Source organism: Balaenoptera acutorostrata, chromosome 11 (genome assembly GCF_949987535.1).
Source record: "Balaenoptera acutorostrata chromosome 11, mBalAcu1.1, whole genome shotgun sequence".
Classification (NCBI taxonomy): Eukaryota; Metazoa; Chordata; class Mammalia; order Artiodactyla; family Balaenopteridae; genus Balaenoptera; species Balaenoptera acutorostrata.
Window position 1 is genome coordinate 43,152,336 of NC_080074.1, and position 13,376 is coordinate 43,165,711.

At 34.3% G+C, this 13,376-nt stretch overlaps 1 protein-coding gene across 5 annotated transcripts in view; it reads left to right on the forward strand.

Annotated features, from left to right (window-relative positions):
- OSBPL8 (oxysterol binding protein like 8) overlaps window positions 1–13,376 on the forward strand; it is a 207,723-nt gene that overhangs the window by 132,401 nt on the left and 61,946 nt on the right. For all 5 annotated transcript variants that reach the window (XM_007194985.2, XM_057556630.1, XM_057556631.1 and 2 more), the window contains one exon: window positions 11,362–11,432. In XM_007194985.2, coding sequence (XP_007195047.1) covers window positions 11,362–11,432 — 71 coding nt within the window. The remainder of the gene's footprint in view (window positions 1–11,361; window positions 11,433–13,376) is intronic.

Consider the following 13,376-nt stretch of genomic DNA (forward strand, 5'->3'; position numbering starts at 1 on the left):
CCAAGTGCCACAACTGCTGAGCCCGTGTGCTCTGGAGCCCACGTGCCACAACTAGAGAGAAGCCTGCACGCACCGCAGCAAAGAGCCCACACGCTACAATGAAAGATCCTGCGTGCACAACTAAGACCTGACACAGCAAAAAAATTAATAAATAAATTAACAAAAACAAAAAGGAAATGAGATATCAAGCCATAGAGGAACTTAAAATGCATATTGCTAAGTGAAGGAAGCCAACCTGAAAAGGCTTCAGACTGTATGATACCAGTTACCTGACATTATGGTAGAGGCAAAATTATGGACACAGTAAAGATGAATGGTTTCCAGGAGTTAAGAGAGGAGGGAGGAATGAATAGTTGAAGCACAGAAGATTTTTAGGGCAATGAAAATACTCCATTTTCACTGTTAGTAACCGGGCCACACAGCAGTAGGTGAGCGGCGGGCGAGCAAGCGAAGCTTCATCTGCTGCTCCCCATCGCTTGTGTTACCACCTGAACCATCCCCCCACCCCCCCACCCCGGTCTGTGGAAAAATTGTCTTCCACGAAACCGGTCCCTGGTGCCAAAAAGTTTGGGTACTGCTGCCCTAAAGTATGCTGTGGACTTTGGGTGATTATGATGTGTTCATACAGATTCATCAGTTGTAACAAATGTTCTACTCTGGTGCGGGAAATTGATAATGGGAGAGGCCATGCATGTGTGGAGGCAGGGGGTATATGGGAAATATCTGTACCTTCCTCTTAATGTTGCTTTGAATCTAAAACTGCTCTAAAAATAGTCTTTAAGAAAAAACAGTTCAACGTATTTGAAGCATCCTCAGTTTATCCAGACGTCAGGGGATGAGAGAAAGAGAAAAAGCTTCATCAGCATACTGTCAGGACAAGCCAAGGTCAAAAAAGAATTTGGGCAAAGCTCACCCACAGAATTTGTCTTTTGGGTCAAAAAGAGATAGTAGGAGACATTTGGTGATGACAGATTTTTAAGTTCAGTATCCTGTTTCCTGTATTCCATGCATTCTTAATTTGCCATCACTTTTTGGTAGAGCATATATATTTTTTTAATTTATTTATTTCATTTTTGGCTGCATTGGGTCTTTGTTGCTGCGTGGGCTTTCTCTAGTTGCGGCGAGCATGGGCTGCTCTTCATTGCGGTGTGCGGACTTCTCATTGCGGTGGCTTCTCTTGTTGCAGAGCACGGGCTCTAGGAGCATGGGCTTCAGTAGTTGAGGCTCTTGGGCCCTAGAGTGCAGGCTCAGTAGTTGTGGCGCATGGGCTTAGTTGCTCCGTGGCATGTGGGATCTTCCTGGACCAGGGCTCGAACCCGTGTCTCCTGCATTGGCAGGCGGATTCTTAACCACTGCGCCACCAGGGAAGCCCTGGAGCATATATTTTTGTATAGCCTTTCTCAAGGAAGTTCCTTAGAGGGAAGTAAGGAAGGCCTGTGGAAAATAATATAGGTGAATATTTTCTCAATTCTCCCAAGTATATGGTACATGATTAGAGCCATTATAGATGCATGGGAGAAAAAAGTTAATTCATTCTGAAGAGTGGATGTTTTAGTGCATTAGGCCTAATTCTATCGTAGAACCCCAGGTGAGAATGGCTACTCTAGTAAATTCTTTAAAAACATTCATGGAAAGTAAAATTTTAAGACCTTGCATGTCTAAAAATATCTTCATTTTACCCTAATATGTAATTGATAATTTGACTGGGTATGGAATTCTAAATTGGAAGTCATTTCCTCCTAAGTTTGAAGACCTTGCCTGTATTTTTGTCTTGATTTCAGTATTGTTGATGTCAGTGACTTGTCTGATTCCTGATCTTGGTGCTGTAAATTATATGCACAAGGATTCTTTGCCATAAGTAGGATTAGTTCTCAGTTTTTACCACTGCTGGTTTGTGGTTGAGCTTTCCTGAATCTGCAGGACAGTGACTACAAGTTCATTTCATGCTCTCCACCGTCAAACTTGTGTTGTTGTTGTATCTTCTCCTGTGTACATACTTGTGGGATACATACTCATACCTGCTTATATTTTTAAAAAAATACTCATTTCCTGTAATTTTTGTCAAGTTTTAGGAGAGAATACATTAGGTCAGCATCTTTTTTAACCTGGAACCTTTCTTGATTTTACATATATATTATCCAATTTGATCCTTATAACAATCCTGTAATATAGGTAATATTATTAGCATTTTATAGATGAGGAAACAGAGACCCAGAGAAATTAATTGCTCAAATGCATCCAGCTAGGATAGAACTAGGATTTGAACCCAGGCAGTTTTAATTTCAAATCCTGTTTAGCCATTATACTATAACTGCCTTTTGTGATGTTATATTCTTCATGTCTTGAGAGCCAAGTACCATTGCATGAATTAATTATAATTATTTCTCTTTTGCCTATATTAAATGGTAATCTATGTTTCATGACGTGGAGAAAACAGAAAAAAGAAAACCCCAAAACAAACACACAAAACCTGTTATAGTTGTAGGTATCAACCATAAACTGTTTTTACGACTAATTGATTTTGAAATACCTTTGTCAAAGAAATAATATGTTATGTATATATTGAGTTTGTTTATCTTTAAGTGTACTTTCTTGTGAAGAGAAACAGTCTTAGATTATGTGGGGTGCTGTTGTATATGAGTGGAGAACCAGCCTTGAAGTGTATGCATAGTAAGGAAGGAAACTGAGATCTTATACTAAGGTCTATAAAATGAACCACCAAATCAGTTGTAATTGAATTGTTGTTGTTGAGCTAAGGAGGTGTATTTCCAGGTTGAAAGAACTGTGATCGGAAAAAGCAGTCTAGAGTATATAGAGAAAGTAATTGACTTAGAGCTTTTTAACTTTAGTTAAGGTGTGGCTGAGGTAAATGGATTTTAATATAAGTAGGAAAGAATTCTCTGGAGTTTTAAAGATTAGAAATAAAGAGACGACATAGTGTATCATTTTGGCTATGGGTCTTTCCTGTTAGATTTAATGATGTGGGATCATACTAGTCACTTAGTTTTAACCTAGAAAAGAAAGATATTTCCATTTGTTACTGTGATAATAAAGTTACATTTTTTTAATAAGACAGTTTTAAGTGGAAAATACTTGTTGGTAGATTATGTATTTTGAAAAGTTTAAATGTAATGAAGAGGAACTACAGCAGCTATTTCAAAGAAACATATATTCGGGCATGCAGCATTATTAATGGTGTCCTTTTAATCTTTTCTGTTGATTGGTTTGCATTAACACTGTCTTAATGATGCATATATCCCTACTAGAGGTAAAACTTAAATGTTTGTTCTCTGCTTTAGCTGCTGGAATCCATCAGAACTGAACGTGAAAGAATATCTTTCCTTATGAATTCTTAATCATGGCTGAAGCAAGCAGTAGATTAGATATAAATCTAGAAGCTTCAGGAAAGATAAACGGTGTTATGTTTATATCCATTTTTAAAGTAAGCAAAAACTGGAAAGGAAAGAATTGGAAGAGGTGGGAAGTGTGGCGGATACTATAAAAATGTAATGGATACGAGAAGAGGATTGCGTTTTTTGGGAAAAGAGAAACTGATCTTATTTCTTCAGCCTGAATCTCTAAGTATTGATCTTGCTTTGTTTTCCTAAAGCAGCAATTCAACGCAGGGCATTACTGGTTTGATAAAAAGGTGAAACGGTGGAATAACCTTTCTTGTTTATCAGTTCATTTTTTTAAAAAAACCCAGCAGCATGACTTAGTGCCTTTTCTGTCAGTCTCTTTCTCTATCTGTTTATTGCTGATTTGACAGTCTCTGGTCCTTCTCCTTTGCTACTAAATGTGTGTGTCCTTTGTTTGTGCTGGTGGGTTTTGCTATATTTGGATGTGAGAGAAAAGCCTGTCATTGCCATACTCGTCTAATTAGGCTTCTGGGTGAGCATATCCATTAAATAGACTTTCTAAGCCATGAAGGAAGGGAGCTCACAACAACGTAGGTTTTCTTCCTGTACTGTGGTTTCGCCTGTTTTATCTCCTCCACGAATTGATGGCCGAAAGCTGGTCCGGAATGCTTCATTTGGAGGATACAATGAACTTTCTCCTTCGTTGCCAGGTTTGTTTGTTTAATCTTACATTCTTTTCTTAATTTCTTATAGATATTTTATTAAAATAAACTAGACGTTTTAACATCTTAAAACTGCTTTTGTTTAAACAAAACAATTCTATAGTGAAAGGTTAGATTTTAGTAACTGCTGCTATATGGCTTGGCTTTTCCATATTTTCTTTTACAGTCTCTTTAAGCTTGAACTTGAAAACTAATGATTCAGTGAAGTATGAATCTTGAGTGCTGATAGCATAAATTTTTGCTTTAATTATTGAAATAAATACTATAACCCTTTGAGAAAAATAAAGCCCTTTCTAGACTTCAGATAAAATTCTATAGATAAACCAATTGCAAATGAAACCCATATATTTAATATTGATACTTGTTAGACTATTTCAAGCAAAATAATAACTATGTGAAAATTGATGTTTAGTTTAAACTTTAATGGCTTAAATCCTGACTAACGTGAAGTTTTCTGCCTAAATATAATTTTTGAAATGCCTTACTCTGTTGTTAGATGTGTTTGGGTATGATAAGTTTTTGCTTAAAAAATGTTATTTTTAGGGTAGTATTTATTAAATGAAAGTAGGCATTGACAGCTATGATTCAGACATTAAACAGTTGGTCGATGAGATGTAGATGTAAGCTGATCTTTTATTGCTTGAAAAAGATTTATTGTAGCAAATATTTGGTTATAGATTTTAAAATATAAATAATCTCTGTTTTGTTTTCAAAATATTAAGCTGCTACATAATCATCTACTCTTTTAAGGTTGTATTTTTCTTTTAAAATAAAAATATTCTTTTAATACTCATGGCAAAGAAGTATTGACTGAAACTGGTGCTTGTTTTAATTGTTTATATATTTTTCTGACACACATTTTGTGAAATTTGAATTATATTTTCATTTTTCACACTAACCTTTATTCTTAGCTTTTTGTGAATATTCATGCCACTAGGCAGTATATGCATTCTTTTGAGATAGTGCAACAACTTATAGAAAGTGTTACTTGGGCAATTAAGTAAATTATTGTAAATTCACTGATTTCATTTTCTTTTCTAACAGGGTTTCCGAAAAGAATTGGAAACCATAGTCCTGAACTGTTGCCTAAGTAGCATAAGCTTTAAACAACATTCATAGTCCATATTTAGTCTTCTTAGTGTAGCATGATTACTATCATGCTTCTTTCTTAATGTCCTCAAAATGGTGTAAATTTTACTATTTGTCTATGTTCAGAAGTGGCTCTGAAAATACAACACACAGAAATTTTTTTAATGTTGTTAAATACTGTACTTATTTGCTTTTACAGTGACTTAGTTCCATTTTTGTATTTGCCTTTGTCTTCTTGTTTTTCTTTTTTTAAGCCTGCAAGCTTGCTAGTACATGTTTGCTGACCTTCATGCCATGAGTCTACTTAATATAAAGAATAATCAGTTTACCTTACTAAACAATAGAAAACTTCACTGTTTAGAAGTTTGGTTTTTACTTCATTAGGTAATTGAAGACAGAATTGTCAGTTTCTCTTGTCAAAGAAAATATTGAAGGTCATTCTAGATAGATTTGTTTGAATGGAAAAGTAAATGGTTGGCTTTGTTTTCTAATTCTTGAAATAGAGAAAAATCATATTCATAGGGATGCTTCCATATTCCTCTTAATACAACCAACAGTTTTATTACAACCAGCCATAATAAAAAGCTTTTTAAAATATGTTTTATTTTATCAGCTAAGAAGTAGAATTAGGTACTTCAAAGAAGTGGCTTTTTATGTATTTCTTTTAAGTTAAAAGTAAAAAATATAATTTTTTCTGGGACATTTTATTGATTTATCTGACATCATTAGAGAAAGAGAGGTTCTACATTAGTGATATTTAAAGATAACTTCGTTTTACCACTATGACCACAACCCTTTTATCATTTTAGTTTTCCTTAGGAAAATCTCCCTCCCCCCCCCTTTTTTTTTTTGTTACTTCTACCTTAAGGAATATATTGGTATGGCCTTTTTTTTTATGATGAGTTATAAAATAGAAATGATACCCTTTGTCCAGGTACCTAGAAATTGGAATAAATAAACTTTGAACAAAGATGTTTATAGACACTCTGTGTAAGCTTTAGTACATAGATAGATCTGTTTAGTATGTTTTGACTTCTCGGAGATTTTTTTCTTACACAATTTCTTGATTCTTGGCTGTATTCAGTATAGTTTATGTAGCAATTCTATATTTTGTAAATACTTATTCAATCTGCATTTGTAGATATGTGTATATAATCTCATTTAAACAAGATTAAAGCAGCATAAAACTTGCTTTATTATATCTAAACATTAATGAACCAAATTTTACTGAAGTATATAAAAAGGTTATACCTTATCAATGCTGATAACATTCGTATTCTGTTAACAAATTAGAATTAGGGACAGAGTGCTAATTTATTCAGGAATCATAGTCCATTGAATTAGTAGGAGAAAGTAAACTCTGTTTACTACTACATTATTGGAAAATATCTTCATGACCACAGATTTAGGGGAGACTTTCTTAAGACCGAAAAGCACTAACTTAAAAGAATGAGACTGCTAAATTTGACAACATTAAAATCAAGAGCTATTCATCAAGGAGACCATGCAGAGAATTAAAAGACAAGCCATAGAATGGGGAGATATTTGTAATAAATCTAATTGGCAAAGAACCAATAATTGGAAAACATTAAGAATTCCTATATAAATTAAGAAAAAGATAGACAATGAGTTTTTTTTTAATGTAGATAGACAGTTTTTTTTTTTTTAATGTGCAAAAGATCTGGGTTCTTCACAAAGAGAAAATTAAAATGGTAATTAACATATGAGATAGTGCTCAATATCATTAGTAATCAGGGACACGCAAACTAAAATCTCATTGATTTACCATTGATACACACACCCAACAGATTGGCAAAGATATTAAAAATCTGTCAATATTGATGTGTTACCATGGATATGGAGAAAGGAGAACTCACACACAGTGCTAGTGGAAAAATAAGCAAATTGGTAAACAATATGGTATTCTTAAAGTTGAAGACCCACATATACTCTGACCTAGGAGTTCTGCTTCTAGGTTTAAACCCTAGAGATATTCATGGATATATATGTCTACTAGGATACATTTCCAAGAATGTTCGTATCACCAGTGTTTGTAAGAGGGACAAACTAGAAACAGCCCAAACAATAGATGGATAAATAGTGATATAGTCATGCAGTAGGATTCTAATCAGCAATGATGATGAATGAAATACCTGCTGTGACATGCTGGTAAATAATAATCGCAAAAGTCAAGGTAGTTACCTTTGAGGAAAAGAAGAGTAGATAGATTTTGATCAAGAATGTCATGAGGCAGGTGGGGAGTAGTTCTTATGGGATGTTGACAATTCTGTATTTCTTGATTTGGGTGGCGGTTATGCAGATAGTCACTGTATACATTAAATTATTCCTTTACATTTTATGCATTTTTCTGAAGGTGTGCTATATTTCACCTATTTTAAAAAGCCGCTACAAGTAAAAGTAGAGTCCATTTTTATTAATTTTTGGATCAGTTTATCAAACTTCGTATTTGAAAGGATGAATAAGAATTAGACCCTTCTTTTAAGGAACTCACAGTCAAGTATGTGACATGAACATGAAAACAAATAATTGAAGTACCTTGTGATAAATATGGTAGTACAAATGTACCAAGTGCTGTCTCTCAGAGGAGATAGCTGACTCTATGCCTACACAATCTAAGCAAGGCTCCCAGAAGAAGTTGGCCTTGGATCTTGAGACACACCCTGGCATTCTAGAAACAGCATGAATTTTAAAGTTAGACTGAAGTTTGAATTAGTTCTGACACTGTCACTTATTGACATTTGTCAAGTTACTTAATTCCTGTGAGCCTCAATTTTTTCAGTTATATAGACTATTCCTAATATTTAGCGGGGGGCATTGTTTTAAAGATTAGAAGTAGTAAACCATCTAGCATAGTGTCTTAAAATCACAAGTGTTCCTACAAGTGGATATTGGTTGCTTTATTGTTGTTTTCATAAATATTATTATGTTAATTATCCCCATAATTATCATCATTGTTGATGAATGAATCAGAATTAGCCCAGAGCAGGATATGTTAAAGGCATGTAGACTAAGTAAGAAAGGATGTCATAGGAGGAGAGGTCTCATAAACTAGAAGAATAGGGAAGGATATCTGAATTAAAAAAATTTTTTTATTGAGGCATAACTTACACATAGTTAAGTACACAACTTTTTGAATTTTTAGTTATGTATCAATATGTGTAACCATTTCCCAGTTCCCCAGAAGACCCTCTCATGCCCACCCCAGTCAGTTCCTCCTACAACAAAGATAAACCACTGTTCCAACCTCTAGCTCCATAGATTAGGTTTGCTAGTTCCTGATCTTTATATAATGGAATCATATGGTATATGATATGTGCTTTTTTTTTTGATGGGGAGAGGTGGCTTTTTCTACTCATTATTCTGTTTGTTGTTTTGTGTATTGGTAATTGGTTCTTTTTCATTGCTGTGTATCATTCCATTGTGTGAATATAATGTATTCATTTATTCTACTATTAATAGTCATTTGAGTTGGCTCCAGATTTTGCTGTTATGAATAAAACTGCTGTGAACATTTTTGTACCTGTCTTTTAACGGACATGAACACATTCATCTCTGTTGGGTATATCTGGGATCAGAAGTGCTCTGTCTTAGAATATGAGCACTTTCAGCTTTAGGAGATACTGTCAAATAGTTTCCCAAAGTGATTATGCTATTTGTAGTCCCACCAGTAGTGAATAGAGTTCTGGTTGCTCTATATTCTAACCTGTATTTGGATGGTCTTAGTCCTTTTGATCTTAGCCATTTGGGTGGGGATGTAGGTTTCTATCTCATGGTAGCAGTGAGGAGGATAGTAGGAAGAGAATTTACTACCTAATATCACTAATAAGCAAACTTGGTAAAAAGTCATGATCTGAAACTGTTCTGCATTATTGACAATGGTCAATAATGTAGGCTTCAGGATTTTATCTATAATATCACATTTTTAAGAAATAAAGGAGTAATTTTAAAGTAATTTTAAATCCCTATACATGGAAAACAAATAAAAGTCTAAGAAGTATTTTGGTTGAGCCCTTTTTGGCTTCTAACAAATATAATACTTTCTCTGACATTTTAAGATAATGATTATTTTTCATGTTTTTAGGAAGCCACCTTTATCCAGTCTAAAGAAAGAGTCCTTCATGTGTTGCTTTTTGCTTTGCTTACCTTGGAATTACCCTTGAAAACTTAGTGTACAGTATGGCAATATTTTCTGTTTAAGGCTTTTGAACACTTTTATATGGTCATTGCACTTTAAGCTACTCATCTGCTTATTTGCACTTAGCTGAAACTCAAAAGTATTGGACCAGACTTAGCCTTTTGCTTTATCCGCTGTAATTTTAAATAACTTGGAAGTCATCAGGGCCAGCTTTTAAAATAATGATTTGAGTTGCTAGTTTGAGGTATAGAAAATCTTGTAAAATGGGATTCATTTATTGGTCTGACATAATATACAACCTATGTTTATGAGTGCCCTTTTTTTTGTTTTTTTGTTTAGTTTCGTCTTGCTTTTGTATGTATCCTTTTCCAACATTTGAAACTTTCTGCAAGACATATTTGGATGTTCAAAAAAAGTCTATTCAGATTTGTAACTTCCACTTTGTTTTAATTTACTGTTCTGTTTTTAAAATAATATGTGACTGTAGACACAGTGAAGTGGGCATTTTTCTTAGTCTAATAAATGGATTGACCTAGATTGAGCTGAAACCAAAACCAAACTAGAGAAATTAAAGTAAAATTCAGTTCTTATGAGAATAAAGGAAAACATCATCTTTTTTCCATTCGTAATATATACTTTTAGAAAATCTTTGTTCTCTTGTACATGTATTTACAAGATCTTTGAAATAATTTGTGTTAATGCATTAGAATTAAGAATTACTTATTACAAAATGTTTATTACTCTGAATAAATATTTTAGAATTTTTAAACTGAATTATGTAACTTTGGTTTGCTATACACTAAAGTTTCAAATCCCGGTAAGTTTTCATTTAAAATTCCATGTTAGATTTATGAAACAGGTTTTTTTTTTTCGCTCCTTGGTTTTAGGATTGCCTGATCTTTCTCCTTACCAGAGATGGAAAAGAAAATAAAAAGATTCCTTCTTCATATTACAAAAAAATAATAATAATCAGCAAAATCTCTGAATTAAGAAAATGGAATGGATTTGTTTTAGCTAATATAAATCAAATACAGAATAAATGAATAAATCAATGAGACTATCTCATTGATATGCTAGAAATGATTTTTAAATGCTTCAGGCACTGATACTACTGATAACTTTTTAAACGCTGCTTTATGAATGATTATATATATTTTTTTATATAGGCTTTTATTGGACTCAGAACAAATAGTTGTAGGGAAAAGTTAGTATTACTTAATATTACTCCTCAAAAGTAGAAAGAACTTCATTAAAATGAGCACCAGCCCTCTTATGCCTGCCACACAAATCTCAGCATTAACGTTACTCTAATTGTACCCTTACAACATTAACTTGTTAATTGCTTTTGATAGTGCTATATTAATGTGTTACATGATAGGAAAGATGTGTGCATATATCCCAATGCACTCATATTTTAGATTTATCCTTTTAGAATTTATATAACAATAGTCAATGACAATGATAATATTAAGGGTCAATGTTAATTGAATACATACTGTGTGCAAATACTATGCTAATTGCTTTCTATGCATGCTCATTTAATTCTCACAATAAACACATTATTAGATTTTTTTTTTAAAGTCTGTCCCTCAATTCAGATTTATTTCCCCAGTATTCTTTTATCACCAATTCTGGAGTTGTTTTCCAGTTTGGCAAGAGGTGTGAAAAGTATGTTGGGTTGGTTCTTTGTTAGAAAACAGCTAACTGAAATAAAAGTTCCATGAGTCCTGAATTCATGCCAAGTGAATGAGCAGAGAAGAGGTATTTAGCTTATGTTGATGGGTTCAGGGAAAGACACCAGTGCCTCTGTAAACCTTGATTTATTCTAAAGAATTACTATACTAGAAATGATCCCTTAGTAGTCTTTAAACTATAATAGTTTAAAACTGTATGTTGAGTCTAGGCTTCTTGCACTGATGTATATCAAATATTGTATAGTATATATTTGAAATTGAATAACTTATGTGCATTTGCCTTTTAATGCCTATATGTGTTCAAATGTGGTAATACTGAAATAATGACTATGTTTTTATAGGTTTTGAAAGAGGAAAGGAAGACATTTCTCAACACAAAGATGAATCTTCCCTTTCTATGTCAAAGAGCAAGGTAAGCATATTGTTGTCCTCAAATATGTGATCACAACATTTTTCTAATATTTAAGACGAGTGAACTATCACTGAAATCCTATCAGATTTTTATGGGTTGTTTTTATGTTGGTATATCTAAACCATGTAGTATATATGAAGAAAGGAAAGTTCCCCTGGGGCTGATTTAGGTTCTGTTGGTTACTTGGAAATACAGCCTATTGGTAACCAGGGTTCTCTCCTGAGTGATATTGTTCTGGTGTGTCTGCTATAGCAGTATATCTCAGACTGAAGTTCCATGTAGAGAACTAGAGATAGTCAGGGTTCATTGGTTTGTTTTGTTTTCTTTTGTTTTTTAATTTCTAAGTGTTTTGGGTTCATTCAAATGACAATCAAAACATGTACATTTTACCAGTTAAAGGCCAAACATCTCTTGCTATGATAGTGTGCAATTGAAAGGCACTTTCTTAGAATAAGACATAGTTCCCTAAATTAGTAATTTTCAAATGAGATACTTGTACATATTCTTAAGTCTGTTGAGAATTTTGTCTTTAAGAGTACTGTTCAAATTTTAAAAGTATTGTATGATGCATTGACTTTCCTATGGGTTTGTAATTCACTAGATTTTCTATAATTCGTCAATGGATTTGACTTTTGACTGTTATTTCTGGTCAGGTTTAGTAGCAGGAGAAGCTTATGTCTGTGGAATCAAACTTCAATGACTGTAAGAAAATCTATTTCTTTTTTTTTTTAAATAAATTTATTTATTTATTTATGGCTGCATTGGGTCTTTTTTTTTTCCCCCCTTTGGCGGTTTTTTGTTTTTGTTTTTTTTAAATTTTATTTATTTATTTATTTATGGCTGTGTTGGGTCTTCGTTTCTGTGCGAGGGCTTTCTCTAGTTGCGGCAAGTGGGGGTCACTCTTCATTGCGGTGCACGGGCCTCTAACTATCGCGGCCTCTCCCGTTGCGGAGCACAGGCTCCAGACGCGCAGGCTCAGTAATTGTGGCTCACGGGCCTAGTTGCTCCGCGGCATGTGGGATCTTCCCAGACCAGGGCTCAAACCCGTGTCCCCTTTATTGGCAGGCAGATTCTCAACCACTGCACCACCAGGGAAGCCCTGCATTGGGTCTTTGTTGCTGTGCGCAGGCTTTCTCTAGTTGCGGTGAGCGGGGGCTGCTCTTCGTTGCGGTGCGTGGGCTTCTCCTTGTGGTGGCTTCTCTTGTTGCAGAGCACGGGCTCTAGGCACACGGGCTTAGTTGTTCCACGACATGTGGGATCTTCCCGGACCAGGGCTTGAACCCGTGTCCCCTGCACTGGCAGGCAGATTCTTAACCACTGTGCCACCAGGGAAGTCCGAAAATCTATTTCTTAAGCTAGTAAATTCTCTGCTATTCTCAGCAGTAGGCTTGGCTTGTAAAACCCTACATGTTTTGTTCCTGTTCTTGTGAGTGGTTGAGAGGATTCCATGATATATTTTTTATCATATTCCATGATATGCTTTACACAGATTTTATTCACACTTAACTTTTCAAGTATTCATTACATAAAGGTCCATCCTGTACTTATATGTATATAAGTACATAAGGTGAAAATTTAGTAGGCCTTTGTATGTATATAACATATGCATGAGAAATACCTTTATCGTTTTATATGAGATGCATAATTAACGAGGAGATGATTTATCTTGGTTCTGCCATGGTTAGAAATACAGTGAAATTTATGGAATTTTAAAAACCTATTTTCAAGCAGTTAATACCAGAATTGGTGAATGTATGGAATAGTGGTATTCCTACTCAGAACCCTAAACTCCAGATCTACCTACCACAGCCATCTACATGTAGTCTGTAAATGGGAGGGTGAAGGAGGGACAGGAGGAGTGGGGAAGGCAGGGAGCCTGAAAAGCAAGTTTACATACCTTAATGAAGCAGTGTGCATTAATAAAAAAAAAGGAAACACAGGCTG